We start from the raw sequence: 26,966 nt of genomic DNA, 5'->3' as shown, positions 1-26,966 counted from the left end.
ACCGAGTAGAAATAAGTTATTTTAAGGTGAATGTGAAAGGTTTTTTGTAGTTTTAGTTTTAAATCAGTGTGCATATGTCTGTGGTGAAGTAAGAGAAATTTCCTGTTAAATAGTTTTGATTTCATTTCATTTATAGGCTTTTGCAAAATTGCAATGATGACAGTCTGAATGTTGCACTTCCTATGAGAATGCTTGAGGTATTTTCATCTGAGAATACATATTTGCCTGTTTTACAAGATGTCAGCTATGTGACATCATTAGTTGAACAAATTTTGCACTACATGATTCAAAAAGGTGAGTAGCTAGGAACTAGAGATTCTGGGAAATTCTCAAAAACTGTGCAGAATGTGTAATACCTGAAGAGCATTTTCTTTAATTGCATTTTTTCCTTTAACTTGCGTTGTACAGACACGATGAATTAAGTGCTGCTCACACTAAGCTGTACATTAGATGGATATCTTGCTCATAGTGAAATCACTGCTTGGGAACTTACTGTTTGCTTTCCTTGGAAATTCTGTTTATAAATTGAATATTGTACCATACTCTACCAAGAATTTTACCACTGATTTTGGGAGTAGGTGGATATTACCTAACAAGTTTTATTCCTGTGGCTGCTTATGCATCCATACGCACATGTGCACATGCACACACTGTGGCAGATCTAAACTTGAGTCGTCTAAGAGTTGAGCCTTGTGTTGCACCGTTCTCCCTGACTGCTAATGTTCGTTATTACTGTCAGTTGTCATTACCTGTTCATCCTGTTAACACTAGAGACACTTTAGCAAGGAGATGGTGCCCTGGCTTTTATTTCCCTTGTACCATCATGGGCAGTTTGTTTGCTAAACTGCAATCACTTACACCTGTGCAAACATTCTGAAAGTTAATGAATTGTGTAGCTGTCACTAAAAATATGTTTTGTCTGGGAGAAACTTTATTACTCTGGGAAAACATGAAAAAATTAATTTGGCTTTCTAATACTGTAGCTTGAGTTTACAAGACTTGTGGATGGGAAGAAAAGACAAAACCATTAGGAAATAAACATCTGGGATCCAGTTTCACTAGTAAAAAATGCAAAAAGAGCACCTTTCAGTTTGTTGGTTAGTTAGTTGTTAGAACAATTCTATGTAAATTTACAATTCTATGTAAATTTACATTCAGTGGACTAGGCTATCTTAACCTCTTACTGAGGGTTCTGTTTTAATTACTACATGTTGGAGTCACTATGAGAAAAAATTACTCTAACTGGAGCACATTTTACTTGCCTAGGCATAGATAAAACTATAGAAGTATTTGTATTTGTCTCATTGCTTACTACATAATAAGTATGTCTTCCAAAATACTTATATTTGTTCTTCTAGTATACTAGTCAGTCCTTGCAACTCATCATGGCTGGGCTTCGCGAACGAAGATATAGGAAGGGCTCTACCCACACTTGCTACAAGCGTTAGATGTTAGATCATAAATTTTAGTGAAAAATATTCAGCATTCTGATCACTTACAGGGAGAAGAAAAAGCAAGGTTATGTGCATCTACAAGTGTTATGTCTCCTAATTGTTCATGATGGTTAGTTTGTAAAGAATCTGTAATCAGCTTTTATTAGTGTATGGTTTTGCATGTAATTACTCTTCTGTGTACATCTTGTCAGCATTGCTAAATTACTCATTTATGGTGGCTTCTGCTTGTTGCATTGTGTCCCCCCCACAGAGGGTCTTAGACTGGACCCCTTGATTGTACGATGCTATTATGCATTTACAGTTGTTCATCTGGTCTTCTGGCTTAGTTTAGGAGTTCACTGAGCAGGAGGACGTTGGTTTAAGAAGAATGAAATCACGTGATTCCATTTGTACTTGAGTGAGATAAAAATAGCTTCCCCTCTACACGCGTCTTTCTGGCTTAGATGGCGATGCGTTTTATTACTGCCTGAGAGCTCCCTGTTGCAGAAACAGTAATTGTGTTCAGACTGCAAAGGGAAATGTTTGTAGAAGTGAGACATTCTGCCAAGAGGACTCTTACCTGTATGATGCTGTCATGCTTTGGAGCAGAGGGGAAAACTCTTCATTTCTGAAAGGATGGAATGGCAGCTGTCATAAACGTGACAAGAGTCACTCAGAGAAGAAGAGAACATCTTTTTTCATAGGTCACTATTTAAAAAAAAATCTAATTGTTTATCAGCAGAAGTGATCAGTGTTTGAAAATCAAACTGACTCTGAACAGAATTATCTATCTATATTTTTAAAGCAATGTTTCCAAAGAGATTCCTGGTATAACTGGTGAGTTATGCGAGTATGACTTGGACCACTATAAAATGTCTTAATTCATCATGCAATGAGTTGTAAAGTGTTTTTGTAAAGTGTTTTTCAAGTTAAGTATATCAGTTGTCTTATGTGGAAAAGAGGAAAAATAATAAACTGCATTTTAAAAGTGTTATTTCTTATCTGCAGGCTACTACAAGTCGCTTTATTTGTTAATTAACAATAAGCTTCCCTCGAGTATTGAGTATTCTGATGTTTCTCGAGTCCCTATTGCAAAAATACTTCTGGAGAATGTTCTGAAGCCATTGCACTTTACGTATAGCTCCTGTCCAGAAGGTGCAAGGTAAATAGAGATAATATTAGATGTTTGTATTCTCGCTTGCTTTTGTCAGAGGTGCGAAGTTTGTTGTCAAGTATCTGGCTATTCTTTCAGTGCACAATTTGTTGATTTATTTGCAGTAGTAATGATTTTTTTGGTAATGCTGTAAAATAATGAAACAATGTAGTTTCAGGTGTGTTTAAGAAAAAGGCAATAAAATGCTGAAGACTGTAATAAACAGAGCACAGGGAATAGCAGATGTCACAGTATGTTGGAACATAGGTGTGCAAAACCTTATATGAGAACAGATGCAGCTAAGGGCAGATCAAGAATTTTAGAATTAAGAACTTTGTGACAGGCGCTGAGGTTTATGGATAGAAGTAACTAAGTTATAGCTTACAAGCAGGAAGAGTCATGTAGAAAGATGGAACAAAAACTCTGGTTATATCACATATGATAGTGTTTTTGTATTAAAGTAGTATTTTGGAGGAAAACGACTTCTTTTTAAGTTTATTGTTTAAAGATTATAAACAATAAATTTAACTTCAGAATCATTCTCTGTGAGTTCATGAAACATTTAAAGAATAAAATTACATGGGTGATCATCAGGAAAAGGATGTAGTATAAGTTAATTTTTGAGAATTCTGAGGAATTTGGTTTATTAAGCACAGGATTAATGGAGTGAATCTTACAGTTTTCTTGCTGAATGTGTTCAAACTTGCAAATTGATCTGTTGTTCCCTGGATATAGTTGTGGGAAATTTTGCCTGTATTCTCTGTAAAGACAGTTCTTTTTCATTTCAGGCAGCAGATTTTTGCAGCCTTCACAGAGGAGTTTCTGGCAGCACCTTTTACAGATCAGATATTCCATTTCATCATTCCAGCGCTTGCTGATGTGCAGACCGTTTTCCCCTATGAACTCTTTCTGAATGCACTATTATTAGCAGAAAGTGGATGTTCAAGAAGAACTGATCAAGCTCCATGGCTTTTCTACTTTGTGTTAACAGTTGGAGAAACGTATTTGGGTGAGAAAGCTGAATGGCTAATTAATTGGTTTTTCATATTTGAGCTAATATGTTTTGTATTTCCATAATATGGTTCATTGCCAAACAAAAAGGACAGCTTGTGCATAAAAGGATTGATCTAGTTTTTTAGCTATTCTTACTGTTTTCAGTAAAAAACACACGTCATTTGGGAAGATCTGTTTTGGTTAGGTATTTCTAGTAGAGTATATTTTTTAGTACAGTGTGATCTAACAATCTTTTATTTCAATGTATGTGCTGTAGGATCCCTTTCAGAGGAAGGTCTTCTTGTATATTTGAGGGTACTTCAAACTTTTCTGTCTCAGCTGCCTGTGTCTGCTGCGGGTACAAATTGTCAAGATGCAAACAGTGATTCTGAAGATGAGGATGAAGAGATCAGTAAAATGACAACTACACCAGTAAGCAGTACAGAATTTTTTTGTGTAAATTTGTATTATAGCAGCAAATATAGGCAAACCCATGATCTGGTATTTTTCTAGCTACATATTCAAGGGAGCATGTTTACTTCTTAAAAGTAGATGGCTCCTCACTTAAAAGAACATTGAACTGGTTGCTTACATTAAAAGCAAACACCACATTACAGTAAGAGATCTTAAAGCACAGGTAGTGTGTCTGCTGAAGGACACATATTTAACAAAAAAAAGTTTAAACTTTTCTTTAAATTGGTATTTTATAGAGACTCTGTTACTCTCTGTATTCTTTAAGTCTGATGATGTTATCATGAAACATACTGATCTGATCTTCCTACTTAGTATTTTATTTTTTTTTCTCATGGAAATATTAGAAGTTCAGCTATGCTCTTTACCCTATAGAATTAGCACTGATTTAAATATATCCACTACTTTGAAAGCCCTCGAAGGGGAAACACCTATTTATAATACAGTTTCTATGCATTATTATAAAAAAACTACAGAAACAGATTAGAGGGTCGTTAGGAGCAGTCAGGATAATTTTACTAAGGGGAGGTCGTGTTTGACCAACCTGATAACCTGGGGACTCGAGGAAAGCAAATGTCACTCCAGTCTTCAAAAGGGGCAGGAAGGAGGACCCAGGTATCTACAGACTGGTCAGCCTCACCTCCACCCCTGGAAAGCTGATGGAACAACTTATCCTCAGTGCTGTCTCTAGGCATATCAAGGATAAGAGGGTTGTTAGGAGCAGTCAGCATTGTTTTTCCAAAGGGAAGTCATGTTTGACCAGCCTGATAGCCATTTATGAGGACATAACCAGGTGGATAGATGATGGCAGTGCAGTGGATGTGATTTACCTGAATTTCAGTAAAGCATTTGACACCATCTCCCACAGCATCCTCGTAGCTAAACAGAGGCAGTGTGGTCTGGATGATCGGGTAGTGAGGTGGGTTGTGAACTGGTTGAATGGAAGAAGTCAGAGTTGTGGTCAATGGGACAGAGTGTAGTTGGAGGCCTGTGTCTAGTGGAGTCCCTCAGGGGTCGGTACTGGGACCAGTTCTTTTTAATATATTCGTCAGTGACCTGGATGAGGGAACAGAGTGCACCGTCAGCAAGTTTGCTGATGACACAAAACTGGGAGGAGCAGTTGACACCCTAGAAGGCTGTGCTGCCATTCAGCGAGACCTAGACAGGCTGGAGAGTTGGACAGGGAGAAATTTTAGGAAATACAACAAGGACAAGTCTTGCACCTGGGAAAGAAGAACCTCAAGTACCAGTACAGGCTGGGGACTGATCTGTTGGAGAGCAGCCTGGGGGAAAGGGACCCGGGAGTTCTAGTGGACAGCAGGATGGCCATGAGCCAGCAATGTGCCCTCGTGGCCAAGAAGGCCAATGGCATCCTGGGGCAGTATTAGAAGGGGTGTGGCTAGCAGGTCGAGAGAGGTCCTTCCCCCCTCTACTCCGTGCTGCTGAGGCCACATCTGGAATATTGTGTCCAGTTCTGGGCCCCTCAGCTCAAGAGAGACAGGGAACTGCTGGAGAGAGTCCAGCGCAGAGCCACAGAGATGCTGAAGGGAGTGGAACATCTCACTTATGGGGAAAGGCTGAAGGAGCTGGGTCTCTTTAGCTTGGAGGAGAAGAGGAGGCTGAGGGGTGACATCATGAATGTTTATAAATATCTCAAGGGTGAATGTCAGGAGGATGGAGCACGCTGGAGCATAGTAGGTTCCACAAAAACATGAGGAAAAGCTTTTTCACTGTGAGGGTGACAGAGCCCTGGCACAGGCTGCCCAGGGAGGTTGTGGAGTCTCCTTCTATGGAGACATTCAAAACCCGCCTGGACACATTCCTGTGTGACCTACTCCAGGTAATCCTGCTCTGGCAGGGGGGCTGGACTAGATGATCTTCCAAACCCTAACGTTCTGTGATTCTGTGAATCCTTACTAGCTTTAACCTAACACTATGATCAAGACTTAGAACAAAGTTGGAGAGGCATAAATTCAACAGTTTCTTACTGGCCTTTGTATAGTCTCTTTAAAGACTCTACTATTCAGAGTACTTATGCAGTGTGCAGTCTTTCCTCGTGGAATGTGTGAAATTTTGCCATATTTAGGGTTCATTAAAAAATGTCTCAAAAATTAATTGCATCCTCACACTGGGCTATGAATTATGGATTTCTGTGTCTCTCAGGCATTCTAAGCCTTTGTGGCATTTTCTTGATTAAGTGGTGAAGGCGAAAGTGTACCAGCTCTTCCAAGAGACACTGTTTCTATAATGCCTACTTAAATTTTGTGTCAGGTTGTGGAGAAGCATGCACGAGCTCTGAGATGGTGGAAAATGAAATTCGCTTTATTGCAGGCAGACACAAGTATTTATACTTATTAGCAAGAAGCACTATTTGTGGGTTACAAACAAGAGACCAGACTATGCGGCCAGGGCTGTTATTAGCTCATACACTCCTTCCATCACTCTCTTGTCACAGAGGGAGAACAGACTTTCCCAGGTCTGTTTTGGTCATCTCTCCCATTCACTCCCATGCACATCTTTTGTACGAGAAGCCTCTTATCTGTCCATTCTCACAGACAAACTCCCAACATGAGCTGTACTCAGTTGGTCAGGGTCTCTTTTCATTATTAGCAAGCAAGAGTTAGGTACTTGTTTAGGAAAGAGCTCAAGGATGAAAGTCTTTCTGCAATGCAGTGCTGCCAACACAGCTAACTGTAAAATGTAGGGTATCCACATCAGGTGATGTGAACAAGGCAGCATTTTTAAGACCTCGCTATTGAGAGTAACCTCTTATGAAGAGCCATACTGCTGGGGAGTACATGCAACCTTTTACTTCTGCCTTTTTAGATGCACTATTTTACTGTTATCAGAAAATCTTTCCTGAGATAGTGTGAATAAAATACTTAATTTGCCAGACATGCACACACTGTATGTGATGTAAAATATTGGCAGATTCTAGTAGTGGCGTAGAGAAGCTGGTAATGTTTTAAGAGATGATAAGGTAAAAACAAAGCATAAATTTCTGTTAATAGGTAACTTAGAGTAATTTATAAATTAGGGAAAATCTCTGAGGAGGCTTCAATACATAATGCTGTGTATTGCAGACTGCTTTGTGTGTGTTTCTCCTCCGAGATGATGTTTTCCATATTTTCATACATGCCTGTCTTACAAACAACAGCAACAATAAAAGGTGAATGGGGAACCCCTCCGTATTAAAAATTCCCAATTGGATAACTCGTGTCCTTCAGTGAGCCAGAGTGCTCACCTCTGTTGAGGGCAAGATCAAGAGATGAAATAAGGAAAAGAAGAGATTCTATGCCAAGAGAAAACATTCTTCTTCATACGCTTCTGGTACTATGCAAGCATGTATAAGCCACCCTCAAATTTTTTGTTGTTTAACCCATGGTTGATGAATGTGGAAGTACTGTCTGTAAAGGAACTTAAGAATAGACATGAATTTTTGGATTTTGTATCCATTTCTGACTGATGTCAGTGGGGAAGAGAGAACTATTCGCTTATGCCACCAAATGATCTTTCCTTGTTTTATCCAAGTGTTGTGGAACTTGTCAACATTAAAGGGAGACTTTCCTGCTGGCCTAAGTGAAAAAATCCACAGCCCAGCAGTTGCCTACCTAGGGACTTAAGTTGGCTCTTGGGTGTTACACTTTTAAGAATGCTACTGGGATATACATACGTGCTTATGTGTTAGTTATTGTGCAAGAAAACTTTTTGTTCTAGTAAAATTTTGAAATATTTTTTAAAAAGGGGATGCTTGATCATTAAAAAGACTTAAAGCAGGTTTTTTTTATATGTGTTTGTAGGGCGATGGGAGAATATCGGTTCAGTATGTAACTGAGGAGTGTCTGAAGAAGCTGGATACAAAGCAGCAGACAAACACTCTACTGAATATGGTTTGGAGAGATTCAGCTAGCGAAGAGGTCTTTACCTTGATGGCATCAATCTGCCACACACTAATGGTACAACACCGAATGATGGTGCCAAAAGTCAGGCAAGTATAAATGACAGTGATGTGGAACTGTAGTACCTCTAAAACTGGGTTTATTGGGTAGACTTGTTTTAAATAATGTGTGGGGGATCTTCTGTGTTTTATGATCAGCTGAAATAAATTTAAGCATTTCAGAAATTAAATAATAATTCTAGGCAAACCAAAGAGTGAATTCCTTCTTTTTCTTCGTTTTCTTCTTATTCATTGTGCTCTCTGAAGTAATCACTGAATCCAAAAGTGTAAGCTCTTGGTTTGTTTAGTGAGTTGCAAATAAATTAGTATTCTACCACCACACTGAGGACTATGGAGGAGGTAGTGTTTGTCATGAGAAAATTGCACACAGAGAGGGATTGCAAAGATTGTTGAAAGGGCTTTATCCGTCCCCTTGCTCAGAGACAGTGTAAGTGTTGTTCTAGCAGAAGTTAGCCTAGCTTGTTTTTAAGTGGTATGGATTCCACAGTCTCTTTAGCTGGCTGAGCAGTGGAACCAGCTTGTTCTCTACCCTCTTTAATATATAGCCAGACTCTCTCTTGCTACAATTAAAATGATTCCTAACTGTTAAAAATCACTGTTTTGGGGAAGGGCATTTGACACCTGAGATGGAGATAAAAGATGTTCTCCTTTGGACAGCATTCTTTTACAAAGACTGCAAACCACAAATGTCAGTAACAATGGAAGAAGATTTTTGACCTTTTTATTATCGGACTAAGACCCATAAGTATTAACACTGCTCTGGTGCAAATAGTTTTGAATAAGTATGTAGTTGCTGGTAGTAAAGTAAGTATTTAGGGAATGTTGTAAACATAATCAATTCAAACTGCATTGTAAACAGTGATACAGAAAACTAATTAGGTGCTATCTTTGCCCAGTGGTGTTTACAGCTGTTGGAGGAAGTAAGATGTCAGTGAAACTGTGATTGCTCGATTAGGGTAATTAGTTCTTTGTAGAGTAATTGCATTAGAGCAGGATGTGAGACCTGAAGATCATAGCAGCAGTTGAATGAGTATGCCCGCTTTATTGTTGGAAGTAGTACATTGCCTTGGATAGTAATTACTGAGTTTAAATGCATCATTGCTTTGACTTGAGGTTTGCTGGTGAACTGTGTGAAAAAGGGTGTTTAGTGAATAAAGAAGTCACACAGAACTTTAATTGTACGGGTACAGCATCTATTTCCTCTGAGCAGCCGTATTGGGTCTTTGCAATTATTCGTGCTAACAAGCTAGTTAATGTATTGGTTAAATTCAGGAGTTATGAAAGCTCTAGTGAACGTCTTGCAACGGAAAATATTTTACAAATTTTACGTTTTGAATAGCTCCAAAACAGCTGAATGTACCAATTTTAGAAATAAGTAGTAGAGATACTAAGATTCGTGTCAGTAATACCAATGCAATTACTTTCATGGTCAACATGAGTTTAATTCATACAGATATTTGGTAAATTAAAGTAGACATTTAATTACTAGTTCTGACTTCCAAGTCAATCATAAGCGTTGGGTTTGCCAGGCATCATCACGTCAGGAGGTGACAATCTTCTGTTCCCAGTACGTTTTAGACCGAGCTTAAGTTACCAAGCAGCTATTCTAAATATTATTTTTGAGTGCTTTTCAAAAGACATTTGCTGCTTGCTTTCAAGGTAGTAAACATTGTGCCATTTTGAAAGACAAATTATTTTTTGTCATTAAATTCCAAACTTCTTTTAATTGCCTGTTGATTTTTTTTAATGCCCAAATTATTTTTGTCAATTTTAATTACAGTCTTTTGAAAGATGCTTCACTTGTTTTGAAACTAGCTTTTAAATTACTCAGCAAAATGTATCTAATTAAACCATGTAGAAACATTTAAGCAGAAATAATAATTTTTTTAAAACTATTTTTAATATATTCTGAGAGCTCAAAATTTTCTTATTTTCTCTTTGGAGACATACTGGGTCAAATTGATTAAAAGATAGGAAAGGTTGCTGCAAAGACTTTACCTCTTTGACAGCTTTTACAACTGTAATAGAAAATAATGACAACATAAAGGCTGCAAATCTTCAAAGTGGGATGCTAAATAGAGTAATAGCTGAAAATAACTTTTCAATAACTTTAAAGAAAATTAAGCCGAAGTTAACACAGGCTTTGGCATGGAGGAAATGACAGATATCTCTGGATTATTTTAATAGTTCCGAGTCTTTTTTCTGTCTTGAAAAAAAGATGAGGAACTCATAGTATAGACTTATGTCACTCCGTGAAAGCTGTGTGCTTTTTCTTCTTGGGGCTTCATTTGACTGATGATGATGCTGTGTGGTGTTAGGAGCATTGCTGTTGCTACGTTAGCTCGGTAGGTTGTTTGGTTTTTCAGCGGAGACCACGACTAAACAGAACAAGATACCCAAAAGTACAGTGTAGTTTTGAACTGAAGGAACAAGCCCCTGAAGTTCCTTTCTGATTCTCTACAGACAGTGATGGGATCCAGAGATGGATTACTGGAGAAGCACATTGGTTTGGATTAGTTGTGAGGACTTTTGTTAAATTCTGAGTAAGTTCTGGAAAGATGCAGTCAAGCTTTATTAAAGAAAAAAGCCACAAGTGTTCAGTAAGCCAGATGGGAGATGTAGGCTAAAGTCCTAATTATAATGAAATCCTTGGGAATTATACTTATTTTCAATGGGGCAGGGCTTTCATCTTTTCCCTATAAAGTTGGTATGTGTTATTGAATATAGTTATTAAAAAACAAAAGAAAACGTGAATCTCGAAGCATGGTTTCATTATGAAGAGATTAGGAAAATTTTGTTAATCAAAGCTATACTTTAAATAAGTAGTAAATTCTGTTCCTGTAAAATATTTAGGAGTGTAATGTAATGCCATAGACTTAGGTCATCACTGTGGCTTAATAGTGATGAAAACTGCTTGTCTGGGAAATTCAGTCACTGTCACCTCTCTTATCAGTGCCTCAGGGTGCTTGCTGATCTTGGTTTAACAGTTTCATAGTGACTGTACATCACTGCTGTTCGATTAATGTAACATTGCTAATCTGAACCTGTGGTTGAGAGAAACTTGACATTCTGGCGTAATGTAAGCAGCCTGTCTTGACATGAGGGTATTTTAGTAATAATTTAGGGTGTGTTCTTACACTTGTGCTTTTTCTTATAACCAAAGTCATAGTGTGTGAGATTTTTACTTTTTTTTTTAAGCTTTGCTTTACAGTCTTGGACCCATACAAATAGAGGCAGAAGCATAAAGCAGCCTAGAGAGCCGTACAGCTCCTTTATCGCTGGCTCTGCGCGCTGTCTGCTACCTGCGACACCCGGCAGTTCGGAGGTGTCAAAATCTGCTGCCCCGGCAGCAGTGACCTTTCGCAGGCTGTGTGAGCTCCTCTCATTCTAGTGTGTTCTCTTCATTAACTTAAATGGTCTCAGTGGGAAGCTGGGCCCAATTTATGACCTAGACTGAAAATCTTGCCTTTAACTAATTAACTTGTAGTGGTGCCTCAGCTAAATTAAGCTTAATGGGTCATTTAATCTGTCCCATTGCGCAGGAGGAATTTAACACTTTTTTTTAAAGCAGAGGTGCCCAAAATACTGTTTTGGCAAGTACTCATAAATCATATGGCCTTTGTGGACAATTAGATGCCTACGGAGAGAAACAAGGTTCTAAATAAATGATCGTTATGTACTTACCTTTGGGAGCAGATAATTTAATTTGGTATGATTAAAACTGGTGCTTAACAGAAGTCACAGGAGTGAATTTAATGCCATCATAGCCTGTGGCTGAGGCAGTGTGCATTTTTTTGCTGGAGAGGAGCTTATTCTTTCTTGTAGAAAAAAAAAAAAAAGGTTCTTCTCCAAAAACTACAGTGCTAAATTCAAATATTGAAGTTTACAGAAAATCTACTAATGAATCCATTACATAAAACCTTGTATAGTGATGTCCTTATAAAAGAAGTTGATAGTAGGCAGTGGGATTTTCAAGAAAATGCAGAACCACCAGATAGAAGGGGTGAAAACCCAGGATTTAAAGTTTAGCCACATGGTTTATTTTTAGAATAGTACAAATACTGAAAATTAAACCCCTGATTTAGGTTATAAAAATTTACATAAGAAGAAATAATGTCTGCTCTTTCCAATTTCTAATGTTAGTGTGCGGAGGGGTTTTTTTATTACGATTGAAAGGAAAAAGTGATCAAGATGGCATGAACACTCAAGCCTTAAATTAACTGATCTTTAAACTTTGTGGGTTGATAATACTTTGTCTTCAGGGTGTGTAAACTGTCCCTTTAATGTTCTAGAGTTTATCAGGAATTACTGTCTTGCACTGTGTCATTTTAATGTAGTTCTATCTGGAAATGCTGGTTTTTATCAGATGCTCATCTTTTCTCTGCCAAAGAAAAAGACCAAATGAGGTAGATTTGGACCTATTTTAATTCTCAAAGTTGGGGGTTTTTAAAATAGTTTTAATTTTTTTTGGCTTTTTCATGTTTGTTTTTCAACGTAAAGCCAAAAATTTTGTAAATTTTTTAGTACAACCAATTTCTTGAACTTCTGCAGAGATAGGACTTTTTGAGGCCATCCTTGCATTGTGGTTTGTTCTTTTTTTACAATTGTTATCTTCTATTTTGAAAGCCAGTTTCTATAGTTGGAGTGGGAGGGATAGCAGGTTTCTGCTGTCAATCATTTTGCAATGATTTATATTTCAGATGAATCTAGTGACATAAAATTTTTGTAACACAGGGCCTAATCCAACCTTCTGTCTTTAGTTTCATGTCTGTTTTTTGGTAACAGTATGGAAACTTCAGAATTGATTAATTCATCTGGTTCATATTTCATAGGTATTTCATTCTGACAAAATAGGCTGTATCGTAATATCTTCTATCAAATTTGCATTTTTATATTTAATCAGGTTTTCAGGGAAGGGAAATGTGAAAGTTGAATACATTCAGCATTTCTGGAATCGGGCCATGAAATATAGCATTTGCTGCAATTGACTGCCTGAATCACGGATATGGAATAAAAATGGCTAAAACTTAGACAAAGGTTATTATTATAAGCTCTTAAGGTTTGTCCTTTTTTTCCCTTCGTTATTGCTGAATATTGCTATAATCAAAAAACGAATTACATTATGATAGGTTCAATGGCCATAATGTTTGTTCATTTCTGCTAAAACTATTACATGATTTCCAGGGATGATTGTAAAATTAACAAGTTTTTACTTGGAAGCCCTGTGAGACCTAATGGCACTGTGCCAAATTACTTTTCGTTTCAAATATAAGGCTGAAAACTGAAGGTCACTGAGGAAATTTCTCATTTCAGAAACCAAGACGCCAGAGCTATCATTCAGATATTTAAACATTAAAATACAAATCCTTATTCTAAATTAGCTAAGATATAATATGCCCTTCCTTACATGATAATGCATAATTTCCACCCAAATATCAAAATAATGTGAGTTTCACAGAAGTAAAATTCCCATATATCAAATTCATTTAAAAAAAATTAAAATCCTCTTATTTAAAGTAGAACTTAATTTTACAGTGAAAATTATCTTAAACTGGCATTAGCCTGCAGGTACTTGAAATTTGACTAAAACTTAGTAATGATCACCAACATGCCACTTCTCTGGAATATGTGAAGCTCTCAACTCTTTTTAAAGGTACTGTTGTATGTATCAAAAATTAAAAGTTTTTGAAGTAAGAGGTGTGATATTTTGGCAAAGAGGCTCTGGAAACCAGAGGCTACTTGTATTTAATTTTCCCTTCTTCTGCGTGCTCTCAGCCTATTTCCAGAACTCCCTGCTGCTGTGAAACTCTGACTCGGTCTGTTTGGTGAAGAGTTCTGCCCTTCCTCGCGCTACTTTACCCTTGCACAGCTTCTTGTCCATGTAGCCGGGTTTTGGTGAGGGTGTGTGGGTTGGGAGCCTGCTGAAGGGCCTCAAGGACACAGAGGCGTATGATACATTGTTTGACAGTGGGCATCTAGGTTGTCTTGCCTGTTAGTTTTTTTTTTTTTAATATCTTTAAATGAATTACTGCTTAAACGATTCTCAACTGTGGGGTTTTTTTACGGATATTTACTTTATTCCCTAATGAATCATGTGCTTCCTTACCTTTTGCCATTTGGCAAATTTTAATCTATCCACAGAGCCCGTAATAAATATTGGTTTTCCATGCAGCAGCTGGAATACCCTCCCTGCTCCCATTTCCCAGCCTTCTACTTGTATGCATGATCACAGGGAATTTTAACATTATGAGGCCGCTGACCTCTGAGAGATGTGGACCTGAGTATCTGTCTTACCTTATTTATCCCAAGAATAATTAGGACACCTCAGAAACTAGCATTTAGCATAAGTAACTATGTAGTTCTTCAATATCTGAAAACTGGCAGTTCAGTCAGTCAAATCCTGTTTGACTTTGTAGAAGACATTAATTGTTTCAAATGATGTTTGTCACACGTTTCTTCCTGTCGGGGTAAAAGTACGTCGCAGAAGACATTTTCATTCCAGGAAGCATTTTGTTTGTCATTTCTATAAAAAGTTTATCATGCTATCATCATTTCTGTAATAGTATGGGTTAAAGTCAGTCCTCTGTATAACTGACTTGGGAACATACCCATTAATTTTTAGAGGAGCATAAAATATTTTGGCATATGTATATAGGTAGCATATGTACATGTGTACATGTTAGCATATGTATATAGGTAGCTGCCCTGGCAGACGTTGCTCATTGGAGTTGTATTTATAGCTGTCATGCAGAATATACCAATAAATTTGTATATAATTTTAAGTCAATAGTTGCTTCTAGCACATATGAAGTTCAAGGCATTTTAATCTACTTTTTTTCAAAAATGGTTACATTTATCAATGTCGGAACACAGAAGTGACTTGTTAACTGGTCGGTGTGATTTTTCTAGATTAGAATTGAAAAAAAAACCTAGTTAAATAACTGTATGCTATTTTTATTAGTGTATATTTGATTCTGTGGAATACTGCAAACTTGCATTTATATTGTGTATTTTGTTGCCGAGTTAATGAAAACTGTGTATTTTAGGTATAATGATTTATAAGCTTTTGGGACTTTCACCAGATTTTGTTAGAATAAGCACCTCTTATCTTGAAAAAATAAATGGTTGAGAAATGCTTGACAGAAAAGTTCTGTAAAAAGCATTGTGTTTTGTGAATACAGTGTTTTGGGAGACACAATTTATTTGAACTTCCTCTTGCAGGCTTCTTTATAGTTTAGCCTTTAATGCCAGATTCCTGAGGCATCTTTGGTATTTGATATCTTCAATGACTACACGAATGATTACAGGGTATGTACGATACCATTTCTGAAACCGAGCCTTTGTTAAAATAGAGCATATCTAGCAAAAAGAGAAGGAGACAATTAGTGGTATAACAGCACTCATGGAAGATGGTTAAACCCCAAACTGTAATGGTTATTTAGCTCCTAGGATTTCGTAAAACTGATCCAAATCTTGGAAATTGGACAATTGTAAATAATTACAGGCAAATAAATAAAATCTTTATTTAAAATAAGAGGGATATTCTGTAGTTTTTGTAGTGCTTGCTAGCATCACTGTAACAAATGCTGCAGCCCCAAGTACTTAATTCCAAGTATGCGAGTTGTATCTTGTATACTTTGATTAGCCCAGACATTGATGGTGGCAGAAACGTGTTCCCAGGAATGGAGGCACTGGACCTACCTGTTCTGTGCTGACATGCAGTTTAGTTACTGTCTGGGCTTTGTGTCTCAGTTCTAAACCAGAAAGTATCCTGTAATAGTTAATGCCAAACTACATATAGACTGAGATGTCATAGTGACAAGAACTTACAAAGAGTACTCTTATTTTGCAAGAATGGGGGATAGTAGTTATTTAATTGAGTGCTGCCATTATTTTGCTGCAGGAACTGCTGCTAAGTAGTTTTAGTAGAATACTGAAGTTAATACTTTAGAGTATTTAATTAACCATGTCTTTAATTTTGCATTTTATATTTTAAGGTCTATGGTGCCACTCCTTCAAGTGATTTCAAGAGGCTCTCCAATGTCTTTAGAAGACTCCAGTCGAATTATCCCTCTCTTCTACCTTTTTAGTTCTTTGTTTAGTCATTCACTTATTTCTATTCATGATAATGAGTTCTTTGGTGACCCAATAGAAGGTGAGTTTCAAGCATACTAGTAGCAGTGCTTTGCAAATATATTTTTGGGAAAGGTTACAGAGATCCCTGGGCAGGATTTGCTGCCATCTGTGGGGAAGGCTCTTCCTGGCTGGCTTGCTGCTAGTCCCTTGAGCACTTGGCTGTCAGCTGGCTCTTTCATGGTGATTGCATTTAGAAAAAAAGAGAAAAAAATTATGGTCTGAACCTTGGGAACCCTAGCCTTACAGGGTCTGTTAATCATGATAGTTTTTAATGAGTTAGTGAAGAGAGTGAAGTTCTTCTGAGATGAACATGCAATCTAATGTAGAAATTTAATATAGCAGGAATCACAAAAGAGAATAAGAGAATATTGTAATTAAAACTATTGTGACTGCAAACTATTACGAGCCTTTATAAATATATGCTCTATCTCTTTTGGGGTGTTATTTCTTTTCTCTACCTTTAAATTTTTGTGTGTGAATATTAAAATTGCAATGACATAGCAAAATGATGAAGTCATTTAAGGAAAATTAAACTTGTGTTTTATGTAGTTGTAGGTCAAAGACAATCATCAATGATGCCTTTTACACTAGAAGAACTTGTAATATTATCACGCTGCCTTCGAGACGCATGTTTAGGAATCATAAAGTTGGCTTACCCAGAAACAAAACCAGAAGTTCGTGAGGAATATATTGCAGCGTTTAGAAGTGTTGGAGTAACAAAAAACACAGAAATGCAGCAATGTATACAGACAGAGCAAAAGAGATGGATTCAGTTATTCAAGGTAAATTGTGTCCATTTTCAGAACCTATTTAAATTGATTTTTCACACTTCTGCTGAAGATATGGGATTAGTGGTTTTTGTTTTCCCCTTTACTTTTAAGACAACTGTTGCAAGGAACATGGATTTGAGGAGGTTGGTTTTTGATGTATGTACTAAACTGAGTAATAAAATTCTGGTAACTTAGAACTGTTTTTGCTTCTGGCAACTCTTTTTTTCTTTTTTTTTTTCTTATCCTGTTTATAAAGAAGCTACCGTATAGAATTTAGGATTTAACTTGAACTCCCATTGAGCAAGGTACTTAAGCGTGTCGTTAGCACTCTATGTAGGTGTAAAATTCCGTCCCCCTCTAATATTTTTGTATTAGAGGCTTCACTGAACTGGTATTGTGCTGTGGGTGTTCTACAAAATTCGTTGGTGCTACTCATTTTGAGTTTGCTGGAATAGTGATGGGGTGGCGAATCTGAGTTAGCAAATGTAAACTGGATGTATGTTCTTTCTGGATATCTAGCAATGTATTTCTGCTAGTTTTATCCGTGACATCCTACTGAAGACATGAGTTAAGAGAAGCTGAAAACGTTGGCAGGAAAAAACCTAATATAACTGTTGCCGAAGAAAAGGAGTGCTTGACTTGTCATGAAAATTCTGCAGCAAACACATCTAGTCAGCTAAAATCGCTCATTAAAGAAGTGGGAGCAGAAGAAATGCATTTTCCAAATTGAATGCTAGATTTACAGTCTGTTTAATACTGGCGACCTCTCGCACACTAATGTTCAGTTGGAGTCATCAGCTGTCCCTTCGGGTCTTTTTATCACTGCTTTTGTCAAGCTATCTATTTAATTGAAAGAAGTTAATTGAATGAAAATGATCAACTAAGCTTGTATTAATATTGCTAATGGAACTTTCTTCTTGGCCATGTTTGGAGAAAGATGTCATGCTAGACTTTAGGAAAGGCCCATTAAGGCTTGCACTTAACCTGATGGGCTAATTAAGGAATGCTTATTCATTCTACAAGTCTAAGATAGCCTCTATCCAGCCTATTCTGCCTGATTTTACAACACATTTCACTTATGAGCATAAGCATTAATAGCGGTGAGAGTAACTGATAATGTTTTGATTGCATTGAATACAGTCCTAATGCACCACTGAATTTGTAATTTGCACACTTTGATCCAATATATGTTTGCACAATTTAATTTAATCACTTGTCTTTAAATTGCCAAATAAACTTTTCATGTAAAGGTCACAAGTGAAAACACCAATATGTCTTATTTTTCTAAGTAGGATGGCATGCTAGGGGTATTTTTATATGTGCAGCTTATATCATGGCATCTTCTATGTCTTCTCTTTAGTTTGTCATATTTAATCAATCTTCTTATAAGCTGCGTACATTTCAGATGAATTTGATCGCATTTTGCTGTCATTCAGAAAGTTGTAAAATCTCAAGTTACTCTGCTATACTTGGGTGGTCAAGAATTAAACTCTTGGTGGAAACTATCTGAATTCGGTGTACTTCTATTTTCAGGACTGAGGTTGTCAGCCATTAGCTGGATTACAAATGTAAATCTTGAGGGTTCATCTCGAAGGTTTGGGTTCTACCCAAAAAAAGAGCTGATAACAAGGCTTCCGTTGTTTATTCCTTCAGAAACATATTGCTACAAATAAAAATTCAGCACAGCTAAAGTTCATCTCATCAAGGATACTACTGTAGACAGCAAGGAGTCTTTCCTGAGGGCAGCTTCAAAATAGCTTCTTGCCAGTAAGCAGGCAGCAGTATCTTCTTCCAGATCGTTAAAACACAGCTAAAGTAGTTCATCATAAATTTAAGCAGAAAATACTTTTCTGTCTTTTACTCTATATTGAATTTATGAGAGATTTATCTTTGCTAAAGCTTTTGCAAGCTGCCTGCAGGGAAAAAGGCACATTCTTCCCGATCACCAATTCTTTTAATTTCTTTGCTCTTTTTTTTCCCCTTCTAATTTCTCACACATATTTTCTATGCTGCTTGTATCTGATGACATAGATCTGCATATATATGCACAAATACAGACTTTACTTCCACAAGGTAATAGTAAATCTGAAAATACTGAGACTGCTGACAATGATGTGTAGATTTGCTAATAGATTGGAGGTCCTTGGAGAGATTTATATGTGAAAACATCTTTATTCAGCAGAATCCCCCTTTTTTGGCTTGGTATAATGTTGAACAGTGTAGCCAGGTGTTGCCATAGAAGAACTTAAGTTATGAGTGCATGAAAATGGATTTTGTCAAATAAAAGAATTATTCCACTACCTGGAGTTAATCCTATGAAATTAAGTCGCTATTTTACTGAATTTTAGTTTTGAATGTTACTTGCACTTGGCAAGTTCTTGGAAAGAAATGCCCATTGTAATATTATTTATTGAAGTGAGTATTTCCTTGTAAAAAATTTTACAAAGGATTCCTGAGTTTTGATTGCTGGTATTCTTAGTACCCATTTATTATGTAAAAGGAACTTCAGTCTTGCCTAATTTGATTCAGCTTCTTTTAAAGATTCTTTAACTGCTTGTAAAATATTTTATTAGCATGGACTTCATGTGGATAATTTTTTTCTGATTTTTTCCCCTCTTTTTTTTTTTTTTTCTTTAATATTTCTCTTAACATATAGTGATAATGGGTGCACAGAGCTGCAGTGACTTATCTAACCTGCACGGAATTTTATAAGGGCAAGGTGATGAAAATTCCTGTGTAATCAGACAGTTCCATTAATAGCATTCTTTGTACAGTCTTTATTTAAGACCTTACTTTACAAACTGGATCTTAAAAGGTCTTTTGTGTAGTATCTAGACACAGAATCCTTTAGAAGGCCCATTAAACTCTTTGTTACTCTTGACACTTGCCCATTAAGACCGTCTTTTAGCAAGATTGCTTCAGAAGAGCTTTGTGTACGTTTTTTCCTATTAATTTTTCAAGTGCTGTAGTTGTAACTTGCAAAACAGATGGCTGTTCGTTGTAGCACTGATAATGTCTTTTGAGGCTGGTGATTTGTATCCTCTTGATTCCACTTGATTATGTTATATGTAGTGTTGAGCTTATTTGGTTCTGCTTTGGAGGGAAAGCGTGCAACCAAGTATCACAATTGTGCTTGAGATGGAGTGGATGGTAGTGGATGGATTTTACTTTCTAAATCTGGTGTGTTGGATCCTTTAACAATCTTGTGATAGGACTTACCTATCTGAGCTATTCACAGTATAATCTGTTTTAGTAGACAAGAACTTTTGAGGGTAGAGTTCATTTGATAAATTGTTAGCTACTTCTGGATATGATATTTGTTTTTTGCTAGACAGCTTGGAAAACATTAAAAAAATATTCATTTACAAGAAAAGGAGCCTGTAGTATCTTTTCAGATGTAGATCTTTACTGTGAAAAATACTGGCATTTGTTTTTTTCACATGGATAGTCACTTCAGTTCCTGGTGAGGTGGTATCATAAGCAGATACTTATGATTCCTCTGAGGCCACTTTGGCTGGAAATGCTGTGATTTGTTAATGCAGCAGCCAGAAGTAGTCAGTCTTTTGTGTACTTTAGAGATGTAACTTTTGCTGTTATGTTTTGCTGCTAATTTTTCTGCCCTCTCCTCCATTTTCTGAAGTTGATGCCGGCCTTTGTACGATTTAGCTATTGGGAAGCACATCACACAATGCTCTGCTGCCTAGTTAGTGAACTTTATTGGCAGAAATACCCACTGTTCTGGAGCTGATCCCTCTGATTTGCCTGGAATGGAGTGGTATGGGTGACCTTTGTCTTTTGACAGCAAGCAGAAGTTCCTTTCTTCTGCGGAACATTTTTCTTGAAGAACAGTGAACAGAAATTTAAGAATCTTCCTCCTTCTAGACAAAGAAACCTATAAATGAGCCAGATGGTTCAGAATCTCAGTTTTGGTATGAGAGGTAGTGAAGAATATATATACCTAGAGAAGAGAGAGCTATATAGCTTTCTTCCAACATGTGCATCTGTTCACGTGTTTAATTTCTTCAAAGATATGCAAGAAAAAAAAAATCTACATAGAAGACTATTGTATAAATTACCTGTTTAGGTGTTACTTTCTTTAAAATGAGTAACTTAATGCTGATAATGTTTAGGCTTCCCCTTACTGACACATTATTTTTTAGGTGTGTATGGTGTAGTCCTAGTTCTTAAGTTTTTGGAATGAGACTTCAATAAATCAATTTTTTTTATGACTTAAAAGTAAACCATCATTACTTACTTATATTCTAAGATATTTAAGTACAAGAGCAAATTTTTGGAAGTGGAAAATAAATAACAATGTCATACATTACTGAAAGATTTTATTAGAGCTTTTTCCTGTGGATTATATAATTTCATTCACAGTGCTAAATATATACTGAAGGTGTGTACTTCTGACACCTAGGTCATCACAAACTTGGTGAAAATGTTGAAATCTAGAGATACAAGGAGGAATTTCTGCCCACCAAATCACTGGCTCTCAGAACAAGAAAACATTAAAGCGGATAAGGTAAGAGTAACATCCCTGCTCTATGTAGCCTTACAGGTGCCGAAGTTTCAATGGTAAGGTGTTTGATTCCTGATAGTATCAGTGAAGTTCATGTTGCATAGATTTAGCATGATTTAAAACTTGGACTAATGTTGCTTTTCTCTAATGTAGAATTCTTGGATCTGTTTAGAAACTTTTCTGTTAAATCACATTTCCAATCCACAAAGGAGAACTTGCTCTACAGTGCGACAGTGTTATAGCAGAGGAGAATTGAAAACTAGCTTTTTATTGAATTTTATTTTCTAGTTAATTTGAGTATTTGCAATGAAAATACTCAGTAAAATAATCGCTCTACAGTGGGGAAGAAGCCCTTAAAATTCTCCTCCAAAGTAGAATAAAATTCAGTAGCATTTTCTGTACTTACTTCACAAAAACTACCTATTTTTTAAGAGCTTTTGAAAAAATAATGGTATTGAGCTTAAAACTATGTTATGTGAATGCAGAAGAGAACACTAATATGAATGTGCAGATACATGTTTTGAATAATTGACAATATGGATCTTAAGAAGCAAGTTAAACCTCATCTAGACTTCCTTGCTCTGTTAGATGTCTTTACAGTTGGAAATTTGGCATGAAATCGTTAACAGTGAATTCTTGTTTATTTCTGATGGTTGCACATTTGCTTGCCCTATGTTCAAGATTTTTGTTTCTCTGTGTGACAGTTCTTTCTAATTCTTAGGAAATAGTGCCTACGCACCTTAGAGAAAGTAGTAGTAGTCTTAAACTGTGATGCTAAACTGATTCTCAATACAAAGTAAAGAGAATTTATTTGAAATCTTAGAATTCAAAACTCGGCTTCTCTAGCGTGTTAAATACCAGAATTTAATGTAACATTGCATGGCATTTTTAAAATAATACATGGACTGTATATTACTGTATATTACATTGTTGTTACTGTATATTATATGGTTGTTAATTTTGCGGTTTAACACAAAGGCTTGAGTATTAGGAGGAATGATTAGAAATGAAGACATTTAGGCATTCAGATTCTTGGACGTGACAATTTTATGTATTTACTATGTAATATTAAATTGTAGTGTGTGATTAGATAATGTTTAACTGTAAAATACTGTTAATTTATTAGGTTACACAGCTGTATGTGCCATCTGCTAGACATGTCTGGAGAGTCAGAAGAATGGGAAGAATAGGACCATTGCAGTCTACTTTGGATGGTGAGACATTGTCTATGCAATTTGTGCTTTACTAAGTCAAAATAACAGTTTGCCTTGTGCAGAGAAAATCCACTTTTTACAGAATTCAGCTGAATATTTTGCATAAAAGCCTTAATGATAGCCAAAAGCAAGGCAGACTTTCATAGTTTTGTTTCAGATATTTTAAAAATGTATATTTGTGTATACACGTGTGTGAATGTCTTCAGAATATTTAATATGTAACGGCACTCCCCAAGCTGCTGGCATGGATAAAGGGAAATGATGAGGTGGACAAACAATATGTGTTAAAGAAGTACTTATTAATATGTGTAAAAGGCAGTTGCATAAGATACAAAATAAATTTGCAGAAGATTTAAAGCACTGAGGTTTTACTTTTACTGTATACTGTAAAGAAACTATTATATGTTAAACTGTAACAAACAAGCTTTTGGTACCATAATAAGCATTAATGACTGTTTATAAATACTATCTCTAATTAGAAAAGGCAGAAACTTAACTCCTTGAATTTCTTATGGAATGTCCACAGAAAGACAAGAGAATTGGACCAACTTAGCAATGGGGGTAAATTCACACTGGTTTAGTTGTGCCGATACACCTTCTCATGCAGACAGTCTGCTTCTTTCAACTTCTCATACCTGTGTAGCTTCACTATTCTAGAACTTTACCTTGCTATACTCAAGTAAAATAATCACAAAATCTTCACGAGTGTTAGTAATTTAATAATATATTTAAAAATGGGGGCCTTTAAGCAGCAAAATAATTCATCTATCAGAGTCCGTACTCCCTTTCAAGATGATGTAATCTGCTCGAGTATCTTAGCCAGATGCAGTAGATTATTTAGCAAAGACCATGGCCTTTGAATGCTGCCATAAAGTTGTGCAGAATTAAGGGCTTTGTCCAAGGTTGAAACCTAAGACTTCTTAAACCAATATTGTTTTTTAATAGTTACTATGGTATAAGTAAATTAAAATTTTGAATCAAATTTTTTTTTCAGCTTAGTTTCTCTTTCTGGAAATTGTCCATTCTAAGTGATTGATAATACGAAATCTTAAAAGCAAGTGTTTTAGCAAAACTTTCCAGGCTTCATCCAGCATATATCCCGTATACATTATGGACTTTACATCAGTAATCCCCATTTCTTCCATTGACTTGTGTGACTCCTGACAGCTATACTGCCTTGATGTTCCCAAGTGTCAGACCCGTACCATATTTATTACTTCCAGATTCTCTCTCAGGCTACTAGTCTCCTTCGCCTCATATAGACAGTATCGTGAGCTCTCTCTTGTCTTTCCTCCCATAATAGCACCAGTTCCCTCTGGTTTGTTAGTTGTTTGGTCTGGGCAGCTGGTGGATCAGAGATTCACGTGCTGTGGTTTGTGTGGAGCAGCTACGTGCCCTCAGGTTGCCGACTGGCTGTCAGATCAGCTGACACACTGAACGGAGCAAATAGCTCTCTTTGCTGCTTCTGTAATCAGGTCGCTAAAGGAATTTCTCCTCTCTGTCCAGTAGAAAGTTTTCACAAACCTTACTGTTTTTTTGAATCTCCTGTTCTCTGTCAAAATTAAAATTAAACTTAGCTTGAAAGGTGTACTGGGCAGCAAGCTGGTGAAGAAACATGGCACAGCGTGTTCATGTAAACCTTGTTTTCGTGTGAAGTCAGCCTAAAAAAGTGCAGTCAACATGAATGTGTGAAAACAAGCAGGTAACAACGGGCACATGACTTGCTCTTGACTCCATATGGATTAAAGCCAATTAGCATGAAAGTAGTGCTGAATCACATATGGTCATGTTTATTTGTGCTTTTTCATTTACTTAAATGGCAGACTCGCGAGTTCTAAATGACCCCTGTATTGATGGCTCCCTCCCATATTTCTCTTTAAAGAAAGAAGCTGTTATGGAGAAATGCAGATAAAATTGACTAATTGACTGGAATAATTGAACTGTCAAAGTCGTGTAGTAGTTTACCTTTGCTGTACATGCACTTTTTATTTAAAATGCTTTTAACTGTTAGCTTAATAGGCTGCATACATTGACTTTAATTAAAAATGTTTACTAAGTAAACTAGGGGTAATCACAGATAAGCATTTTATCAGAAATTCCAAAGGCTTGCAATGTCAAAACCTTCCCCAAATGAATATAGAATCATAGAATGATTTGGGTTGGAAGGGACTTCAAAGATCATCTAGTTCCAACCCCCCTGCCATGGCAGGGACGTCTCCCACTAGATCAGGGCCTGGCCTTGAACACTTCCAGGGATGGAGCATCCACAGCCTCCCTGGGCAACCTGTTCCAAGTGCCTCACCACTGTCAAGATAAAGAACTTCTTTCTTATATCTAGTCTAAACCTAAGCTCTTCCAGCTTCCACCCATCACCCTTTGTCCTATCACTAAAGGCCTTTGTAAAAAGTTCCCCAGCCTTCGTGTAGGCCCCCTTCAGGTACTGCAAGGCCACTGTGTATATACATGAAGTATATATACGTGAAGTATAGTGATGTTTTAGGTCATGTCATGTTACGTTGGTGCTTGAAGTATCCCCACCTAAAATGCAAAGAATTCTGAATCCATGTCCAGTTGTGGAAGTGCAGCAAGTAGGAACCAGAAACTGTCATCATAAAGTTCCAGACAGGGTAGTAACACAAAATATTTACTTTAGTTTGGTAATATGGCCTATGAAGAGTCTAGACTCTGGAATATTTTTTTTTTTAATAAGGTAGTTATTAAACATGAAAATAAAACTCACAGCTCCTCAGTTGTTTCATTTCCTCGTTAGACTGAAGCTAGAACAATATAATTTTTTTTTTTGGCGTTAATTAATTTACATTCAGATGTGTGCTCAGCAACTGCGTTTCTTCCCATGTAGTTAGAGCAGCGTTGTCATTTCTACTGTGCATCTCCCAAAGTTGAGTTGTTTCCTAAAAACAACCTATGTGGTGGGTATAAGAAGATTCAAAGAAACTGCATGGTGGCTTGGGAGCTGCATGCGACTGAGTCACTCTGTAGCTGTGGCTTCTTGAGTTTTTCTAATATTTTTTTCTTGAGCACATTATACAATTTCTTTATATTCTTTTCACTCTTTCTGAAGTGACTAGGATTTGGTGTGATCACTGTGACCTTGCTGTTGGGAGAGACAACCTTTTGAAATAGATGTTGTCTTTGTATTGGTTTCGTTAGATTTGGTGTGGTATTTAGTTTTTCTGCCTAAAATGGTGTGATTGAAAGGAGATATTGTAGTTGAAAGCACAGTACCTTTATAAACTATTTTGATCATTGGGATGGGAATATTGTGTATTCCTGCAATGAAAATTCTAATTACTTACAGCTTCTTAATTGTAATTTATCATCTATTTTTTCTTAATTGAAAAATTAAAATCAAAGTAAGAAAATACTTTTTTTTTTTCTTCTGAATTAAATGAAAAATACAGGATTACTTATTTTTATACACGTTTTGTCTTCAGTGTGTTTTCACTTACTTATACTTCAGTTTGCCTGTAGCAAGGTAAGGCTTTGTGTGTAAATAAGCTATTTTAATGTATGTATTTTTATATAAGGTAAATTGAGTCGCTTGATACAAAATAGACTGTTTAAAAATGCAATTTCAAAATTTTTAAAAATTGTTATTTCTATTTCAGTGGGTTTGGAACCAGCACCGCTTTCTGTATCTGAAGAACGACAACTTGCAATTCTGACAGAGCTACCTTTTGTAGTTCCTTTTGAAGAAAGAGTAAAGGTACATAATTTCTAATTTAATGTGCAATTGGTTTCTTAGCTTTTTACTTTCACCGAGTGTGAAAAGAGCACTTAGCTAGGTAGAAGCAAGATTGTTTTCTTAAAGAACGATATGATGAGCTGTGCAGTTTTTCTTCAGCACCCGTATGGCAACTGAACATTTGAAGTTAATTACTTTTCTCTTACTAGTTCTCTTACCCTTTATAATAATTACATTAAAATTAAAACTACAGTCCTGATTCACTGATTGATCTACGGGACTGCACCCTCTTCTGGTAAGCAGAGCACTAACTAGTTGCGTATCTGTAATAAACAGATTGCAAGGTCAAGACTGGAGACTTGTGCAGTGGGTGGATTTACTCAGCAGGCGGTGATGGATGTCCATTTTGGGAAAGATAACACCTAGAGATTAAATTTCTGCATTCATAGCTGAGTAGCCGAGCTTTAATAGAGTAGATAGTTTAAAACTCGCAAGACTCTTGTTGTACTGTATTTACTTTTGAATGTTTTCTAGATTTGAAATGTGAAATTGTTAGTTCTGTTACCAATTTCAACTTGCCTCGTACAAATTGTTAAAGCTATTATTCTAT

The 26,966-nt window shown here is 36.5% G+C and overlaps 1 protein-coding gene across 1 annotated transcript in view; it reads left to right on the top strand.

The window, feature by feature from the left end:
* Positions 1-26,966, top strand: part of UBE3C (ubiquitin protein ligase E3C) — a 38,458-nt gene that overhangs the window by 5,251 nt on the left and 6,241 nt on the right. The window contains exons 6-16 of the mRNA XM_009874295.1: positions 137-294; positions 2,442-2,595; positions 3,375-3,595; positions 3,857-4,011; positions 7,851-8,038; positions 15,230-15,316; positions 16,006-16,163; positions 16,694-16,926; positions 21,335-21,439; positions 22,563-22,650; positions 26,280-26,377. Coding sequence (XP_009872597.1) covers positions 137-294; positions 2,442-2,595; positions 3,375-3,595; positions 3,857-4,011; positions 7,851-8,038; positions 15,230-15,316; positions 16,006-16,163; positions 16,694-16,926; positions 21,335-21,439; positions 22,563-22,650; positions 26,280-26,377 — 1,645 coding nt within the window. The remainder of the gene's footprint in view (positions 1-136; positions 295-2,441; positions 2,596-3,374; positions 3,596-3,856; positions 4,012-7,850; positions 8,039-15,229; positions 15,317-16,005; positions 16,164-16,693; positions 16,927-21,334; positions 21,440-22,562; positions 22,651-26,279; positions 26,378-26,966) is intronic.

The sequence above is a fragment of the Apaloderma vittatum genome, unplaced genomic scaffold (assembly GCF_000703405.1).
Source record: "Apaloderma vittatum isolate BGI_N311 unplaced genomic scaffold, ASM70340v1 scaffold8738, whole genome shotgun sequence".
NCBI classification, from domain to species: domain Eukaryota; kingdom Metazoa; phylum Chordata; class Aves; order Trogoniformes; family Trogonidae; genus Apaloderma; species Apaloderma vittatum.
This window is presented reverse-complemented; position numbering and strand designations above follow the sequence as displayed.